The sequence below is a fragment of the Babesia bovis genome, chromosome 2 (assembly GCF_000165395.2).
Source record: "Babesia bovis T2Bo chromosome 2, whole genome shotgun sequence".
Classification (NCBI taxonomy): Eukaryota; Apicomplexa; class Aconoidasida; order Piroplasmida; family Babesiidae; genus Babesia; species Babesia bovis.
This window is the reverse complement of record NC_010574.1, coordinates 729090-746938: the sequence shown is the minus strand read 5'-3', so window position 1 is coordinate 746938 and position 17849 is coordinate 729090. Positions and strand designations below refer to the sequence as shown.

The window sequence follows — 17849 nt, the reverse complement described above, 5'->3', positions numbered from 1 at the left end:
ATTACAGTGCAACGCGACTGGACCGAGGTGATATATATTAAATTACAGAAATGATCTACTTTTAATTTTATGTGACCAAAAAGCACCTATTTGTTGCGCAGAGAATTCAATATGCGGTGGTAAAATTTGGTCACTGGGTCCTCGAAAAATTCAGGAGGCGTCTTCGAGTCCACAGGGAAAGACTCTGGCTCCTCACCACCCAAGTCATGAACCAGTAAACGATACAAACGCGATTTTTCCTTGGCTTCGATGTAACCGTACTTCGTTATGTTGAAATATCGGTTCCTGTTAATGCCTTTAGAAGGGATCCAGTGAGATACCCGCCAACAAGTGCGGCTCTTCTCGTATGTGTGCCCGCTGTACTCAGATTCAGTGTATACCTTGATCAGATCTTGCCAATGCTCCGATCTTAGTTTACTTGCCTCCATCTTCTTCTCGTGGGATGTTGAGGGATCCGTAACGTGAACACGCTTTATCGTCATTGTATTCGTATCAGGATCTAGGTAGTCGAAACACCAACTGCTGCTTTCCTCCTCCCAAAAAATGTCTAAATCATTCAACACTACGGGCTTTTTAACCTCAGCTGTATTTTCCGTTGGGCTTGGCGTCGAACGACTTGGCGGACGACGTGGACGCGTAATTTTTTGTGATTCAGCAAACTTTTTGAGATCTTTGTCTAGTTTCATAGAAGCAGTCTTAGTTATCCTGTACAGTTGCATAGCACGCATCTTGCTGAACCAAAACTGCTCTGCTAGTTCCTTAGCACCATCCGCGCCGTACATATGCACCAAGAACGACTTTCTCCACATGCGTCCATTACATATCCAAAATACCAACCAACGTCCACCTTGAGAAAACGGCCCTTTGTCGAATATAATACCACCATTGTAATCCATGCCATTCTTAGCCGCTTCAGCGCGAATACGTAATAAGTTTTGGTATCTCTCAACTGTCAAGTTATACGCATTGTAGAGTATATTCGGGGTTTTGCGTGGTGGTATCATTCCTACACTCTTGGTTAAATGAGCCATGGCGTTATGAGCCCCGTCGCCATCCATGGGAGGGAACACGTTATTAACACCATCTTTAGGAGGTGCAAATCTAAACATGGGAGGCACAGGCATCTCACCCATACGTGGCGGTGGTACCATTTGAAAGTTCATCATATTTGGTGAAAATTGTCGGTTAAAAGGTGGTGCTCCAGGGTAAGCTAAGGGTGGCATGGCATGGTGCCCATTAGGTGATGATGACATTTCATCATCCTGGCCCATCATATGAGCATGCGCTTGCGTTTCATCCACTGGCATTCCCATAGCGATCGCGTTAGGCATATGCTCATTAGGAGGCATCTGCATATGCATAGTTGGGTGCATCGGCATTCCCTCGAAAGCTTGCTCATCCATTTTACCCATATTAGCGTTGTTTTGGACAAAAGGAGGCATATTCATGGGCATATCAGGAGATCCACGAGACATATCCGGAGGCATCTGGCACATAAATGCGTTATCATATGCATAATTATCTTCAGCGGGGGGTAACCCTGCTTGGTGAGTTGGGACAGGAGGTATATTTCCCTTGTCTTCATCCATTATGACAACAAAATGTAATAGTATCCCGTTACATCAAAATTACCACCGTGAAATAGAATATGAAAGACCATTTAAACTTTGACAATGTATATGGAATATACTGTCACTTCGATAAAAGTCCAGGTCTTGACTGTGAATTCAGAAACTGAAATGCATCTACAAAAGTGAATCCGCTAGATTTATAACCTTATTTATCCACAGAGATAACGAAATGATTGACAATGTGAGATAAATGAGTATACACAGCAATGGGTGTATAAACAACTACCCGCATGTCCCAGAATAAAAACGTAAAGATTCCACGAATAGAGAGCTATTTTAATAAGCCAGCCAAAATATAACAAATGCTACGTTCATTCGAGCATTCATAAATAAAAACCTAAGCCTATATACACGAATATACAAGCTTGAGTTGATCAGGTAAAAGATGGTACAATCAGTGGAATGTTGGATGCCACAGAATAATCAGAGTATCATATCCAATGGCAATCGAACGTTAAGCATAATAAAACATCCATTAGAGTGAATTAATGGAACGCGCACACGACACGTGTTAGAGCAAACATGTAGCAACACGGTTGCATCACTACAGGTAATACATTGAGGATGAATGCTACAACGCTCTAATATACAGATCCCACTAAAAAGAAGTGGATATCGAATGATGCAGAACTTGAAATCATTCGATTGAGTACCCACCAATATTATTGGGGCTGATGTGTACCAGAAGACAATACGAAGGCCCTGCAGTCACTAGAATAGGACAATGCAATTAGTTAATAGGATGAGGCAGTTAGATTAATAATATAATTCGGTTATTATTACATTTGAAAGTCCTATGTCTGCTAATTCTTAGTTTCCTTTAGGGATGTAGTCCAGTGCGGCTACCTTGCGGGGATACTTGTTTATTGCCCCTTCTACAATATTCATTGCTACACATATTGACAACAATGTTGTGTTTTATTTACAGATGTGCAGAATCTATTCGGTTACACCGATTAATGTACTTTTATTTCCATCTGTTTGCACCGCTTCTTGTAGTTGGCTATCGCACTTTTATATGATCAAATACGATGCTTATCTATAAGTGTGCATATAAATGGGATATATCATTAAGGGAATACCGTTTTTCATATTGAAGCCAAATAAACATTAAGATACAGGTGTTGTAAAACCACAGTATGATCAAAGCAAGGCCTCTCTGTATTTCTTAGCAATGACATTATTGTGGGCGGAGAATGCAGTACCTCCAGGAATCAACTTTATATACTTTGTATCCATATCGTTGCATACCTCAATATATCGTCGCAACACTAACCGTCCTGTAGATCGATTTAGCATGACTTCTTTATGACCTATAGGTCTTTGCGATACAGAGCATATCCATATAGGATCGCCATTGTCAGTATTTTCACTAAGATCTGGATGTATATCCACTAATTCTTTAATCTTTAGGGGTTTACCTGTAATTGGGCATCTTAATATCTTCTTTGGCGGTTCAGGTAAAGATGTAGATGTTTCGTCCCCTTTTGAATTTCCTGATACTCCGGCTACCCAAAAGCTACTATCTTTTACAGTAGACTCTTTTCCTTCACCTTTGGATTTCTTGATGCCACTTATTCCGTATACGCCGGTGTCTATTAACTGCCGCTTCTTGCTTTCCTGTAACTCTTCGAGTTTTTCAACCTTCCGCATATGATCTATTTGCTGTAGCTTCACATAACGTTCATGTTCGCGTTTGTATTCATCCATCTGTTTTTCAAAGCATTTCAATATACATTCCTTACAGTAGACGTAACCATGTGATGTCGACACTGGCTTTTCAGCAGTAGATAGACAAAGCCAACACTGTTCGCATCTTCTCATGGAATCAGCACCTAAGCGCTGCCTTTGTGTGTTAAAATCCTTTACATTCTTTCTCTCATGGTATGTAAATATGGGATTCGCGGTATTATTCTTACTATGTCGAGTCATAGTGAAGGCAGGGTCATAATACACATTCCATGATCATGTTCATAGTGTGTCTTATTACGATAAATTAATTAACTTTTCCATAAAATCTAGTTAACGCTCTATACATTATACTTTAAAATATCCAATTACATTGCAACTGATAAAATAATCATGATACACCCTATCCTTAATACATGATACATGACATAATTCTCTTTTAATCCACACACATTATATAAGACTTAATTTTACCGAATGCGGAACCCAGTAGCTCGTGACGGGGACGAATGGAACGTCCTGGAATTCGCTTTGCAGCTACGATGTAGGACATCAAGGGTCAACCTCTTACAGGCATGGAATATTACTAAACCAGATGCAATATCTGTATTTAGCAGATGGGCGCAGGTATGTGATTGTTTAGGGCGGTCTTTTACGTAAATGTGTTGTATAAAATTGCTGTAGACGGCGCCCATAGTTGAAGCATTCATTAACGCTGAGACTCTCGATAGGAACAATTCAGTCCAGGATGTTTGCACCCGTGGTATGGACATTGGTTCCAATGGTTTCAAGGTCAGCATCGGCAATATAAAGTAGGTTGATTCATCGTGAGTCACATTTTCCAGATGCTCCACCTTACCGTTGACACGATCAACATTGAGGGATGCGCAGCAAGCAGAGACCCAGAGTGGTAAGTTGGCAATGTTTGTTGTAGCAATCTGTAGGTGCTTTGGACAACCAGGGTAAAATTCTTCCACCGAAAAATGCAACTACTACAAATATGATGTATGGAGATAAACGTATATATGAGTACTTCGTTTGCGATGTTGGTAGGTGTACTGTCTAGGAATTGTATACACTGTAGCACTGGGAAAATCTATATCAGTGGCGGACGAGGTGGAGGCGCAGCGAGTGAGGCTGTCTATGCCAGTGGAGTATGACAGTGTTTATATAGAGAGTAGCGAGAACAACAATTTCCTTGATGTCACACTGGTCCCTCGTGGTAGTGATGACACTCTATCGGTGGAACACCTACAAGACGATGTATTTCCGCAGGGTGTACTCCCTCAGTATGCATTCCGCAAGGACTACATTGTTTACGGTGCATCGCAGATATTACCTAAGTACCTTATACAATTCGAATGTGATCCATCTGCTGAGGAGACGTTTGCTCTTCCACTTTGCGATAGTTGCCAGAATGATGCTGCAACTCTATACTGCGCTTCTGACACTGCGAAGATATGTAAAAAGTGCGATGAGAAGCTACACTCACACAAGGTAGTTTCCAGACACATTAGGGTACCTCTTAATAAGGTAGGTTATTATCCGTTAAACTATATCGCCTCCAGATGCCACGGCCAGTTGCCAAATGCAGGCTTCACCCATCCAAGGTTTACACCATGTACTGTACTGTATGCCATCTACCAGTATGCCAATTGTGCACATCGGGGCATATCCACGGCCAGGGATCGCAGGGCAGTGGATCTACCAGGTTTATACCCATCGCAAATGCATATGACTCGGCTATATACGAGATGCAACAGCATTCTAGTGAAACTGTAACCCGTCGCAAAGAGTATCTCAACAAGCTGTTAGAGCAGTTAAAATCAATAGAAAAAACAGTAGAAGACAACTGTGAGCGTGTGGAGGTCAGCTGCTATGAGAATCTGGAGGCTTCGTTAAATGATCTGCATACATCAATACAGAGTTCAGTAGAGATCATAGTGGCAGAACAGACTGAAAACCAACGTCATCTCAACCAGCTAAAGTGGGCTGAGCATTTTGCCGCTTACTTGAAAAACACGTTGCTCCCAGCAGATTATCTTAGAGCATGGTTGCGTCATTGCAGATTCCGTGCTGAAGTTAGTAGTACTGCTTGTAAGGAGCCCTTGCAAGAGGTCTTCCCAAATATTGATTTGAAAGGGGAGCTTTCAATCATGCATGAGCAGTCTGTGGACCATGCTTATCATTAGTAATCGGAATGGACCTATCCGGCATGAATTCTTTAATGTAAACTAATGTCTCATTTGTATAGTTGATATCGTCCATTGCAAAATGTTGAATGGAAGATGTCAATCAATGAACTACATTTATGATTGGTAGATCAGACATGATGCTACCAGAGTATAATACAGAACAATAACAGATATATGCACATAACTATTAATTCTTAGATACGCGAGTTACTCAAAACGCTAGTCCAATCTAATGTTAATTAACTTATTAGAATGGACTATCTATAGGTTATCTGCGAATCCGCAAAAATTTCCACGGTCTGAGTACACTGAAGTGTGTTGAGTTGTCTAGACCTGTGAGTTGACTCACGTAGAACAGCTGTAAAAATGATCTAGGATTCCATCTCCTGAACTAGAGCTGCTTCATCCTTTTGCAAAAATGGCTCTGATGAGTTGGGACCTAGAGAAGCTGCATCACGGGCGTATTGTAAGTTCCTGATGACATCTACTGCACCCAGGAAACGACCAACAATGACGAAAATGGTGGCTAGGACCACTTGCCACGAAGGACTCTGCTTTACAGAACCGATGATAAACAAAAGGGCAACAGCAATAAGCTCAAGCATACGCCATGGAGCTTGACCAGTCTGGCGGATTAACCTGTTGGACACTACGTTCTTAACGAAGGGGAGAGCTCCGACAGCGACGAAGCACCCCCAAACTTGCCAAGTTCTAGCGGCAGTAATATCCCAAGGAAGAGTGTTGATCAAAACCTTGAGCTCACCGTTAACCAAGAATACAAAAGGCAAGATCATAGCACCCAAAAAGTGCTGGTGGTTGTGAAGAGCATTGCCACGACCACCAACAATGTGAAGAGCACGCTCCATGAAACCTGCACGGAAGACAGCAGCCAAGAAAGCATAGATAAAAGCTACAGTGATGATGTTACCAGGAGCTATGTGTTTGTCAGTAGCACCAATAACAAAAGCCAATAACAAGAAACCAATAGCCTTCCAACGCATAGGCATGTACTCCTCTCCGCAAGCGATGAAACGTGCAGCATGGTGAGCAGCAACAGCTCCAGAGGCCAAAATAGGGAATGCAGCAGTAGAAGGAGCCTTGCAGAGCATAATGTTGGTCGAGCACAACATAGCAACGTATGCGACAGTGGGCATGGCCAATGTCTTCAACAAATTGACGTCAATCTTTACAGCAGGGAAGTAGGCCAACTTAGGGTATATTGTTCCAAAGTCACCCAAAAGATAAGCTGTTACCAATCCTTGAGTTAACTGCCACCACGTAATGAATACGGGAGCGGCAATCACAGTCACAAATAAAGTGTGAAGGACGTACACATTGCACAAAGTCAACAATACAAACAAAGCCTCAACAGTAATAAGAGAGGGATTAGTGAAGTAAGGCTTCACCTGATCCCAGCTCTTAAATATTTTAAGCTCCTCGAAGTCCATTTTGACGATAGGGAAGCGAAATTCGCTAGAAGAAATGCGAATGCAGATTCAGCGCTTATAAGACGCTGACGAGCTCCTTACCGGAAGGCCTAAAACATAATGTCTACAAGTAATTTTTATGAACCAAAATCATTATACAATACAATATCAGATGAATGCTATCGAAAAGAAACATAGAAGAACGACGCGAGTCAGAGGCCATGAGACCCAGAGAAGAGCATCAAGGTAAAACTAACCTGGAGTCGTAGTAAATACCGATGAATTGAGATCTATTACATATAGTAATTAAATCTCGGGCCCTTCCGGGAAAATTCAATCATGTAGCACATAGTATCACTGAGGCAACGGAGGCGGGTCCTATCCCCGTCGTGGCACACACACGATGCACACCACGTAAGAAATGGTACTGAATCACTCAATATCTAACCCATGAATCTATGTTTAACTGTATATATGTTCTTCTCTATGATTCCACAATTTGTTCTACATGATAATGAAGAATACACGCGTATTTCCCCTTGGTCTATTAAGACCGACTAAAGTCATGCGTCAACATAATGGCACTTCTGTGTTATAATAACTCATTTCCGTGCCACTATATAAAAAATCTATATTTTCGAGTGTGATTATAGAAATTAAGGCATTGTTTAATGGAGTACTGTTAACATTCAGCCGTACCCATATCAGAAAGATAGCCGTCCATCTAGCATTCCTAAATGAACACAAAGCTTCTTCTATTAATCTAAAATTTTACAATGGTAAGAATCATTCCTCAGGTCGGTTCTTAGCCTCCCATTCACCAGGAGTAAGGCATTTCATGGTGAAGGCATGTATCTGCGGCATCTCAGCAGCGATCGCACTGTTCACAAGCCGCTGACGATCTAACAGGCCCTTACCCTCAAATTGTTGCGATACAATGTAAGCGTTAAAAGCAGCGCCGCATCCACCAGAGTTGTCAGTGACCTTAAGAAATTGCGGAGACAACATTGAGCGCAGCCGCTCCTCCACGATGGACTTCGAAACCATTCTGCAATATGACCTAAACATCAATCCAGCGTTTAAATCTGATTGGATGATACGGGTGTAACTGGATTGTCAGTGTTGAATCCCATATTCGTGAAAATCTCCTTAACACGCGTTGTCAGGCGAGCGCCTATGACGTCCCAGTTATCCATGTCATCAGAAATCTCCGGTAACATTCCTGCACGTGGCGAGTCGTCTGAGGCTTCGCCACTATCTGGGCTACATACAGGAAGCTGCCCAGAGTATCCACGGTTATCGGAGCACCTAAGTCCCAATATATAACGGACGTCGTCCAATTGTGTTAACGCTTTTAAAAACGGCATCACATCTAGCAACGCAGTATCCGATAAACCGCCAAACCAACTGTCTATAGGTACCACATTAGGTAAATCCGGAAAACCTTCCATAAGTGGATTGTTTAGAAGAACAACCTTAGACATGTCACTACTGACCTTAGAAAGATCCTTTATGTAGGTCCCATTGGCATCTAAGAAACAGTCACTGCGATATAATTTCCGATCTATCAAATGGTTAACACAAGCATCACTTAAACAGGCGTCGACGTATCTGCGCCTTGAAGTACTGTACAAAACAATCTCATAATACTTGCGCATTTCCATCAAAAACGTGTCCAAATGAGGTCGCTTGTAAACAACGAAGTTGAGCGTTCGATTGCCCACAGTAAGCGCAACCGAAGAAGTCTCATTGTTACCACGGGTACTAACTGAATGTAAGATGGTATCGTCCAGATCAAGCACTAGGCAATAGTCAGGCTTGACACGCTTAGCAAAAAGATCCTCAGAAGCCAGTGTACTGCCTAAGACTTTAAATTCAATCACCTTAATGATTATATACAAAGTACCTGCTCCGATGATATAATAACTAGACTCCAAAATGATACCTAACGCGCTATAAAAGTGGTCTAGTACACTCATAGCGGTGTGTTACATAACAAATATATTTTAAAACATGACTACAGTGAAATATACAAATATTTTTTTAGTGATCATCCAATGTGTACAACGGGGATGGCAACTCAATACACATTACACTACGCAAGACGATAAATGAATTTTAAGTGCTAAAATTATATTATACCGGTTCAAGCAACATTTCAACCAGCGTTCGCTAATGTTAAGCTTACATAACGAGCTCACCAGTTGACTTGTAACGAAGGAATAATGTACTGCCATTAGAAATGGGCTTGCCGATATTCATGTTAAGGACACGTTCATCCGCCGGATGCTCCTCGTCAAACAATATCTCCGCCAATAAGTTGTTACCAGGCTCCTTACGTAAAAGATACGCGGCCCTTGGCGGGACGTTCTTAGATATCTTGTATTTCCTGCCGTATTCCTGCATAGCCTTCTGCAGAGTCAGTTGGCGGTACTCTGTCTCCTGAGGATTCCAAGCATTCTTGAATTCCTGGATCTTGCAGTTCTGTGGGTGGTCAGCAGCCATAATTGGTAATATAATAGGGTTGTGTTCTGCCAGTGGAACGAAGAAACGATGACTATCATTAACTAGTTGAACAGAAATAGATGCGATGCTTGACAGCTGATCACGCGGCAGGAAGAAACCCAACATATCCGAAATCTTGGCAGTCTTAAAGTTATCACCCTTTAGCATAGTACCCTTAACGAGCAACTCCAAAGGATCACTACCGTCATTTAGACCCACAATGAACTTCACGTTGTGCTTGTGGTCCTTTATAGCTTTAGAAATAATAGGCACATCCCTTAGAAGTGTATCAGGGGTAATTACACCTGCGTTCATTGACTTGCGCGCTTCACTGGGCGAACTTTGACTCGATGTACTAGATTCCGTACTTGTCGTGCTTTCAGTGTCAGATGATTCAGAAGATGTCGAATCCCTACGTTTCTGGTGAGCATTCTTCTTGTCCGTGGAACCAGCCTTCTGGCTCTCAGAAGGTACTTCCATGTCATCATTATTTGAGCCTTCCAGAGTAATATCCTCAGGCACACCGCCTATAGGTGCAGTGTTGAAGTTAATGTCCGTAATCTGGTCAGCCTCAGCCTGCGATAAGCCCCAAAGAGCAACGTTCTTGAAACTTAGACCACCATTCAATGCATGAAGGAATTCACGGTTGGGGATTGTAAAACTCTTTGTATTGCCATTGGCCAATTCAACAGAGACATTAACATCCTGGTCAGGGTGATCCTTGAGAACAGCCGATACGTCCATTATCGACTTGTGAGTGCTTAACGGCTCGTCAGGGTTAAAGGTCGCCTTGGTACCGCTGTTGTTAACGCTAAATTGCTGATGGCCTTGTAGTACCTGGGACAATGTGGAAAGGATAATCTTCAAACAATCAACGCCACCGAGGTGTTCTTGAGGAATACCCATACGAAGTAGTAGGTCAACAACGCTTGGATGAGCCTTCAGAAGCTGACGGAACTTCTCAGTGTCAACCTCAATAAATTCGCGGAAGCCCTTGCCTTCCATCTCGAAGAATATGTGACTGTTAGGCTTGCTCTTTAGGAAGTCAAGAGCACCTCCACTGAGGTCAACATCAGAAGAGAAGTCAACGTTCTTGGTGCTGTCAACCTTGTTATCAAGATCCACTTCTAGCTTGACAGGTGAGCGGTGCGGCCCATTGTCACCACCAAGAAGACTATCGAAATACAAGGTGAAGTCATGGCAATGGTTGAAATCATGGATTCCACAAGTTGTCAAAATATCCTGCATCGACACCGATGTGAGAAGGTGGTCAAGAGTGGGTAAACTGCATGTCTTTTCGAGGCCATCAATGACCACCTTGAATTTGGCACCAGCCAGTGATTTAACATCCACACCATCAGCACCCATCTTAGCAAAGACGTCACGAAGTGGTTCCTGAATGTCATTGATCACAGAGTTGCCACTGTAACCATCACGCGATACGATATTAACCTTAACAGCACCCGATGGCTTCATGTCCTGAGGCGAGTTGACCAAGGAAACTATATAGCCCATTTCACCCAACTCTTTCAACGGCTTGCTCAGAATGTGTAATGGAATATGATCCTCGTCCAACATAGAGTTCTTACCAACCAATACGAAGTGCTTGTCCTCCATGTCAGGAATACGTGAACGTAATGTCGATAGGTAGTTCGATAAAGGCTTGTCTGTTGCAGGCAGATGGAATGTACGAATGGTACCAGGTAGACTTCCACTTGGGTCAGGACGTACGTTTATGGATACATTACCCATGAGGTATCCAGTTGGAGAATTTAATTCATCCAAGGGCATAGTGTTAATGTCATCGGCATCACCGTTGCTAATAATCTGGATGTTAATAGGCTTTCCAGGATCGACCTTGTCCTCATCCACTATTATATCATGGATGTAGTCGTTAAGGCTCCTGCGGTTGTCCATGTTAATACTAGGTCCACTGTACTGTTGAGGCATGTTAAGGAAAACGTTAGGATGAACGTTAGCGAATTCAGGTGAAGCATGAAGATAGTGTACATTTGGTGTCATCAACGGACTGAATCCATCATCGGAATCAAGATTCATCCTGATCTTCAAATCGCCATTAGCGCTGATGTTCTCCCCCTTGCCACCTTTCTTGTCCTTGTCATTCTCTGCAGCCACAATCTTGGCAACGTAAACTGGGTTGATGAAATAGTCATGTAATGTAATGTCAAAGTGACGTGAATGAATGTCATCGACACCACACAACTCGAGGATGTCAGCCATGGATATATTTTCTCTGATGTCATCCAAGTGACAGTTGCCCTGCATTCCATTGATCATAATTCCCCATTGCGCTTCCTGGAGTCCCTTAGGGCTGTATTTCTTCGTTAACTTCTCGAGAATAGGCTTGGGTATAGGATCATTGATTCGTAAGTTGGGTTCATGGTAAGTGTCATAGTCACCGCAAACAAAGTTCAAATTAATCTCCGGATCACCACGGCCGCTTTCATAACCAACGTTAAAGTTCATAGAAGGATTGTTCTGAATGTTATCAACATTGACACAATTACGCGAAAACTCCTCGAATGTCATGCGTTCAAGATCGGGAAGGCTCTTGATGTTACACTGGTGTTTCTTGCCGTTAATAGTCACGTTAACGTTGTATCCATTGAGCTTGTTCAACTGGTTGCCGTGCATAGCCTTAAGGTTGAGAATCATCTGTTCCTTAATATCATCGAAGTTGTTACGGTAACTGTTAACGGGGTAGGACAGACCGGTACGCCAGCCACCAGCGGAGTTGTAAGGGTCCTCAGTATCCTCAACCTGAAGTGAGATGTTAGACATTGGGGTATGAGGGAATACACTGGCAAGAGTCATATGAGATGGCAGGTGATTCAAGTTGTAAGTGCGATCCACAGACTCACTTCCAGGGTTGTCACCCTTGATCCGAAGTAAGTAACGATCCAGATGCTGAGGATCCATATCAGGTTGGTTGATCAAGAAGTTCTGCAAAGGCGTACGCAAATCCTCGTTGTAGTGGATAGTAGAAATCTCGTCGTCGTCCTTATATAGCATTTCCACAGGGATACTGCCACCCATGCCAGCTCCGGAAGGATGGACAATGTTCTCACCAAAAGGAATGTTCACACGGAAATGATAGAAAGTGTCATCTTCAGGAATACCAACTGGAATGCCACACATCTGGAATACATGTTGCAAAGCGAGTTTCTGGAAGTCACCCAGATTCTTGATTCGACCGTTACGGTTGCAAGGAGTGAGTTCACCATTCTTAACAACAGATAGGCGTAAGCCATTGACGTGGGACAGTGTATCACCAAACATATGAGCTAGCTTCGCATTGAATTCCTTCAGAGGTGACTTCAGAGTACCCAGTGTAATCGGAATGATAGAAGACAGTCCTACGTTGTTAGGGCCCTTGTGCAATGTAAAGTAACACAGAGGAGTTCCCTCAGGGTAATCCAAGTGTCCTTTGCGTGATCCTTTACCCTTGCCGCCTTCAGTACCGGGTTCCAGCTGAATCTTGAAGACACTGGGCTCAGCCTTGCGCGCATCCATATTACATATAGATAATAACATGTCAACGGTCAAATTGCGGATAAAGTAGGCATCGCGTAAAGATGAAATGGAGCACTTCACAGGCTTGTCATCGATCATAATCGTCACGTGTTCAAGGTCATCTTCTGGAAGGTCCATTAAGAAGTTACGAAGCTGACGGTTCAAATTGGTGGGACCATCCTTGTTTTCATCCAACGTAATGGAGGTGTGGATCTCCATGTTGCTATCAGGTTCCATAGCGAATACCTGTCCAGGATGCTGAGATCTACCTTTCTCTTTCGGGTGAACTCGTAACTCAGCGCACATGCCTAAAGCGCCAACAGGGGTGTCCAATATGTTGTTCACATGAATACGTTCGCCTTTATCATTTAAGCATTCAACGGTATAGGCATGAAGTGGTGACAACCCGAAATCTCCAGGCTCTTCAGAAGCACGGTCAAAGTATGAACGCAATGTTTCGTTGTACTTAGGTTTGATGCGCATATCAAGCTTGGGCATCTTGCCATGCTTACCTTCATTAGCAACACCGAAATCAACCTTGAGTGGCTTGTCCTTGTCATCCATCTTGTTCAAGAAAAACGATAACGGCTGACCATCGTATTTCTCACCATTCACAGTCATACCATCTAACTGATCACCATCATCAACACCGCTGAAATACTTGTTAATGACGTAGCGCAGCTCGGATGGTCCTAAATCACCTGTACTCATGACATGTGATTCGGGTTCATCACCATGTTTGTTCATAGACAGACGTATAACCTGAGGGTGAGCGTTCAAACGCTGCTGCTCATGCTTAGTCATCAAAGAGAAAACTAAGGATCCAACATGAGATAGATTTGTACCATAAAGATGCTCTATCATGTCAACAGTGTCACTCATCTGAATCTCCGGAGTAGATAAGAACTGGCCAGTGATCAATTTTATACCATCCAATTTCAACATAGAGGTCAGATTATGATTGGTGCGAGGTATGCTCTCAATTGATTGGTAAAGCTCACGGTTGTCCACACTCATGTTATTCTTAAGGATGTCAGTCAGTTGCTGGATGGTGAGATTGGACAAAATGTTAACCGGGATACCACTGCAACCCTTGTCACCTTTACGGGTAAAACAGAATGCAGTCTCCTTGCCTGTTACTGGGTCACGCCATGTGAGTGTCAACGGGTGGTCAGAAATACCAATACGGACCTTGCGAATGTTGTTGTAAATGTCATGGTTCTTGAAATCGTCGTCAGTGTAAGGATTGCCGTGGTCGTTAATGATTAATGTGGAGATGTCATTGATGTGGTTCGGGTTGTCATGGAAACTACGTTCAAACTCCGGACTGTGCATCAAGTTAGCACGAATTGCACGTTCAAGCTCATCACGGGTCTCGTGTGGATGGATCCTGATGGACATCTTGGTAGGATGATCATCAATTATACCACCCACGTCAACCAAACGCGCCGGCTCTACATAGAACTCCATATTGTCATTGAAGTCATCCCATAAACCATTCAAACCAGCGTCTTCATGACCCTTCATGCGAATGTACATATCATGAGGACGGTCCCCGTATTTCCGGCGTTGGATCTCATCAGCAATTAGGTCCTCTATTTGTTGATCAGTGGCTCCGCGGGGGACATAAACACTGAATCGGTGTACCTTGCCATCATCACCAGTATAGCTTATAGGAATTTCATAACGAGAGTCAGCTTCAGCAGCCAAGCCACGAAGTTTAATCCCTGATGGGAAATGACCGCTCTCATCTGGGTTAACAAACGCATTCATGCGAATCTTGTGTTTGTTATCCAATGGGTGGAACTTAAGCGACGTGTGAAGAGGCTCATCAGGCTTCAATAAGTTGCGCAAATGCAACTCGTTCTCAAAAGCGTTTTTAATATCGGAAGCAGATGGGCGAGTGTTCGGCAACTTGAAAGTAAACGTATCGTGTTTGCCATTAGGCTCAGTGAAGTAACCCATCAAATGTGGGTCGGCCTTCAGGTCTAAATGGGAAACGTGACCCATCATCTGCTCCTTAGGAATATCAGCCAACTTCATAATATGAGTGTCATCAGTCAAGTTACCACCGTCAGCACGAGAAACGTTAACAAAAGTCAAATCTTCAGGTGTTATCATGTAGCCTTCACGCTCTAACTCACGAACTATAGCATCCTTTAGTGTATTCAAATCAGCGTCGTTCACGTACTTCACGGTGATGCGGTGCTTTTTACTCTTCGAACCATCCGGGTTGGTCAACTCAACATCAAATACATAATTAGCCGGCTTGTTGTTCAAATAGAAAAAGTTGATGATGTGGGTACGACGGTTCAAACACGCTTCACTGAAAGGTAGTTCATTAATACTCATGGATTTACGAAGCTTCATCATGTCATAAACGTCAGATTCCTCAAGAGGGCAACCAGGTAGAGCATAAGCGTACAAACGGAAGGCCTTCTTGTCTTTACCACCATTGTGCGTCTTTACAATGTCACGACCCATATCGACAACCTTCGACAGAGCGGTGTGAACTGGGAATGACTGACTGTTAATGAAGGTATCCAAATAATGGAACCTGACAGTGACATTTGGCATAAAAGTTAGCTTCTCATCTATCTCAATCGGCATCTTGTAAGGGCGTTTCCCATCGAATCCTTTAGCTCCTTCATGTAGATCGTTGATACCAACAAGAGTGAAACCACCTGCATCAGTACCCAGGTTGTCATTGGCCATCTGCATTAAACGCTTCTTGTCCTTTAGCATCTTGGTGTAGTCAGCAATAGTGATGTTACCGATGTCCTTGTTGTAACCCTCGGCATTGGAAGAATAAGGCTCCTGGATGTTAGTCTTAACGTGAATCATAGGCTCAACCATGAGCTTAATAGTGTCAGCACCCTTTTCAACGAGCTTCATAATAGCCTCGTAAGTCTCCTTGTCATTGTTGTAACGACGGCCATTAACCTTAGATATCTTAACATTGTGCTCCAGGTCGTAGCCAAGTGATAACAATATAGCGTGACGCATGTGCTCCAAATCTTCAAAGTCATTGCGGAAGTTGAAACCATCGGTGTTGAGGTAAATCCTTTGGGTGCGATTCTTAGTCAAACCAGTGATTTCGATAGCAATGGGAATTTGGCCAGTATAACCGGTAGCCGGTAATTTGGCATTGCAGTCAAAATGTATGCGGCCATCACTCTTGTCCTTGCCCTTAACTTCGGGAACCCACTTAACAGTACATTTAGCAGCGTTACGTTGATTGAGTGTACTGAGAAGCGCCATTGTGTATCCATCTTCGTGATTCATTGTAAACCTGCCGACAACTACGCCGTTCGCATTACGCAAGTCAAGATGAGTGTCAGCAAGGTCCAACGAAACGTTGCGGAAGGTAAACTTCTTGGCAGGTTTAAACTGATATATAGTTAAAATGTGTAAAAGCCAAACATACCGCGTTCTTAACTGTAATAACAGCATCCGCGACGGTGGCAGGAGTAAGGGATGACTTGCCAAGCGATATCTTCTTGTGTCCATTGTTACCTTTGCCATCGTTGCCAGCAGCCTGCTTCACGCCATTAGGTGCTAGCGGTATTGAAGACTCTTTATCAGTCTCCTTGGATTTAGGTTTACTTCTCTTGAAGAATTTGCCATTATTAAGTTCCAGGAAACTAGGTTCCTCATCCAAAACGTAGGGGTCATATAACTCCAAGAAACCGGCAACAGAACCGGTGAAGCCGACAACTACATTTTGTCACATTGCTCTATAGCTAACTTACACTGCATACGATTAGAATAATCCATTCCATTGTGCAAAGTTCTTGCAGTTATCTCAGCCGCCGATACCGAACGAAGCCCCAAAACAAATGCAAGTAGCAGGATGCTACGACGCACAAAAGATGACATCGTTACAGTATGGCATGAATATAGCATCATCGGTGATAGAGCTCCATTTCCAACCAATATACCCCGATGGTTGCCCATCGTTCGAAACAAATCCGATACCTGATTCTTTCAGTTAGTGTAACACGAATGTGACTTGACAACAATTCAGTGGTTTACAATTAAGCATCCATAGCTTGATAAGTAGTCAAACAACGCGATGCACAGCAAACGCGTCAAATGGCGAAGATAACCTTATGCACAGCAACAAGGTGACGTCCCCGCCTAATAAAAGAAAAATCAACCTTGAGTCACAGACTCCAGGAATACTGAAAGGCATCATTATGAACGCTTAATGAACAATTTCATATACACATCAGTTATATGGAACAAGTTTATCGCAGTTAGACAATAGCCAATAACAGGAACATTAAAGTGCAAAATAATACACACATTGAATAACCAATTTAAATATCACCATATATATAACATATTAGACATATAAACAAAAGGAATAATAATCAATACAACGTACAAGCATACGTGTGAGATAGATAACCAATACACATGCAATTATGACGTCATGTATAACTTACCTAACGCTTAAACTGTTAAATATCAACAGTAAATATGACACATAAGTAAAAACAAGCGAAAAAGCGTCAGTAAACTAATAACGTTCGAAATGTGTAGACACGACCGTACTACGAGTAGGTCTCAAAAGGCAGAAATTAAAGGTATTAAAACTTACACAATACTTTGTAGGTCTATTTTATGTCTAATTCGTATTATGTAAGTATTGTCTACCATCAGTAAAGCGCGAACGTCACGGTTGTTATACACTAGACAAGCGTGAATAAGGTGCACCAAAGTGCAAAGCCTATAAACGTTGTAACTGTTATTACATAGTGTGTATAAGGTTTTAAGCATCAAAAACTATTGTAGAAACCATATAATTTCTGATGTGTCAATGATTATGCCATTAAGCTGATGTCTAATCCATCTATGCTACT

At 42.7% G+C, this 17849-nt stretch overlaps 7 protein-coding genes across 7 annotated transcripts; 1 reads left to right on the top strand and 6 right to left on the bottom strand.

The window, feature by feature from the left end:
• Nucleotides 1-57: 57 nt before the first annotated feature.
• On the bottom strand, nt 58-2165 carry BBOV_II003230 (AP2 domain family protein). Its single transcript, XM_001609796.2, has one exon. The coding sequence runs from the start codon at nt 1587-1589 to the stop codon at nt 87-89; it is 1503 nt and encodes a 500-aa protein (XP_001609846.1). The 5' UTR covers nt 1590-2165; the 3' UTR covers nt 58-86.
• Nucleotides 2166-2704: 539 nt separating this feature from the next.
• Nucleotides 2705-3693, bottom strand: BBOV_II003220 (zinc finger nitric oxide synthase-interacting protein). Its single transcript, XM_001609795.2, has one exon. It carries the CDS (start codon nt 3561-3563, stop codon nt 2775-2777), a length of 789 nt encoding a protein of 262 aa, XP_001609845.1. The 5' UTR covers nt 3564-3693; the 3' UTR covers nt 2705-2774.
• Nucleotides 3694-3737: 44 nt separating this feature from the next.
• On the top strand, nt 3738-5572 carry BBOV_II003210 (B-box zinc finger family protein). Its single transcript, XM_001609794.2, has 6 exons — nt 3738-3947; nt 4005-4132; nt 4166-4230; nt 4265-4369; nt 4405-4853; nt 4889-5572. Exons 1-6 carry the CDS (start codon nt 3798-3800, stop codon nt 5510-5512), a joined length of 1521 nt encoding a protein of 506 aa, XP_001609844.1. The 5' UTR covers nt 3738-3797; the 3' UTR covers nt 5513-5572.
• Nucleotides 5573-5691: 119 nt separating this feature from the next.
• BBOV_II003200 (putative integral membrane protein) lies at nt 5692-7281 on the bottom strand. Its single transcript, XM_001609793.2, has 2 exons — nt 7200-7281; nt 5692-7052 (listed from the first exon to the last, which is right to left on the bottom strand). The coding sequence occupies exon 2, from the start codon at nt 6961-6963 to the stop codon at nt 5887-5889; it is 1077 nt and encodes a 358-aa protein (XP_001609843.1). The 5' UTR covers nt 6964-7052; nt 7200-7281; the 3' UTR covers nt 5692-5886.
• A 407-nt stretch (nt 7282-7688) lies between these two features.
• Nucleotides 7689-8029, bottom strand: BBOV_II003190 (BolA-like family protein). The gene has a single exon (XM_001609792.2). It carries the CDS (start codon nt 8008-8010, stop codon nt 7729-7731), a length of 282 nt encoding a protein of 93 aa, XP_001609842.2. The 5' UTR covers nt 8011-8029; the 3' UTR covers nt 7689-7728.
• BBOV_II003180 (NLI interacting factor-like phosphatase family protein) lies at nt 8000-8990 on the bottom strand. Its single transcript, XM_001609791.2, has one exon. The coding sequence runs from the start codon at nt 8919-8921 to the stop codon at nt 8022-8024; it is 900 nt and encodes a 299-aa protein (XP_001609841.1). The 5' UTR covers nt 8922-8990; the 3' UTR covers nt 8000-8021.
• Nucleotides 8991-9013: 23 nt separating this feature from the next.
• BBOV_II003170 (uncharacterized protein) lies at nt 9014-17537 on the bottom strand. Its single transcript, XM_051767102.1, has 4 exons — nt 17433-17537; nt 16734-17165; nt 16409-16698; nt 9014-16371 (listed from the first exon to the last, which is right to left on the bottom strand). Exons 2-4 carry the CDS (start codon nt 16936-16938, stop codon nt 9127-9129), a joined length of 7740 nt encoding a protein of 2579 aa, XP_051623145.1. The 5' UTR covers nt 16939-17165; nt 17433-17537; the 3' UTR covers nt 9014-9126.
• Nucleotides 17538-17849: the final 312 nt, after the last annotated feature.

What these genes read in the sequence shown, in the direction of transcription:
- BBOV_II003230 (XM_001609796.2), bottom strand. Translation starts at nt 1,589, where the DNA reads ATGGATGAAGACAAGGGAAATATACCTCCTGTCCCAACTCACCAAGCA.
- BBOV_II003220 (XM_001609795.2), bottom strand. Translation starts at nt 3,563, where the DNA reads ATGACTCGACATAGTAAGAATAATACCGCGAATCCCATATTTACATAC.
- BBOV_II003210 (XM_001609794.2), top strand. Translation starts at nt 3,798, where the DNA reads ATGCGGAACCCAGTAGCTCGTGACGGGGACGAATGGAACGTCCTGGAA. An exon ending in TATTTAGCAGATGGGCGCAG is followed by an intron (nt 3,948 to 4,004) that starts GTATGTGATTGT and finishes AAATTGCTGTAG; the next exon opens with ACGGCGCCCATAGTTGAAGC. An exon ending in GTCAGCATCGGCAATATAAA is followed by an intron (nt 4,133 to 4,165) that starts GTAGGTTGATTC and finishes CACATTTTCCAG; the next exon opens with ATGCTCCACCTTACCGTTGA.
- BBOV_II003200 (XM_001609793.2), bottom strand. Translation starts at nt 6,963, where the DNA reads ATGGACTTCGAGGAGCTTAAAATATTTAAGAGCTGGGATCAGGTGAAG.
- BBOV_II003190 (XM_001609792.2), bottom strand. Translation starts at nt 8,010, where the DNA reads ATGTTTAGGTCATATTGCAGAATGGTTTCGAAGTCCATCGTGGAGGAG.
- BBOV_II003180 (XM_001609791.2), bottom strand. Translation starts at nt 8,921, where the DNA reads ATGAGTGTACTAGACCACTTTTATAGCGCGTTAGGTATCATTTTGGAG.
- BBOV_II003170 (XM_051767102.1), bottom strand. Translation starts at nt 16,938, where the DNA reads ATGGGCAACCATCGGGGTATATTGGTTGGAAATGGAGCTCTATCACCG. An exon ending in TTATTCTAATCGTATGCAGT is followed by an intron (nt 16,699 to 16,733) that starts GTAAGTTAGCTA and finishes GACAAAATGTAG; the next exon opens with TTGTCGGCTTCACCGGTTCT. An exon ending in TTATTACAGTTAAGAACGCG is followed by an intron (nt 16,372 to 16,408) that starts GTATGTTTGGCT and finishes ACTATATATCAG; the next exon opens with TTTAAACCTGCCAAGAAGTT.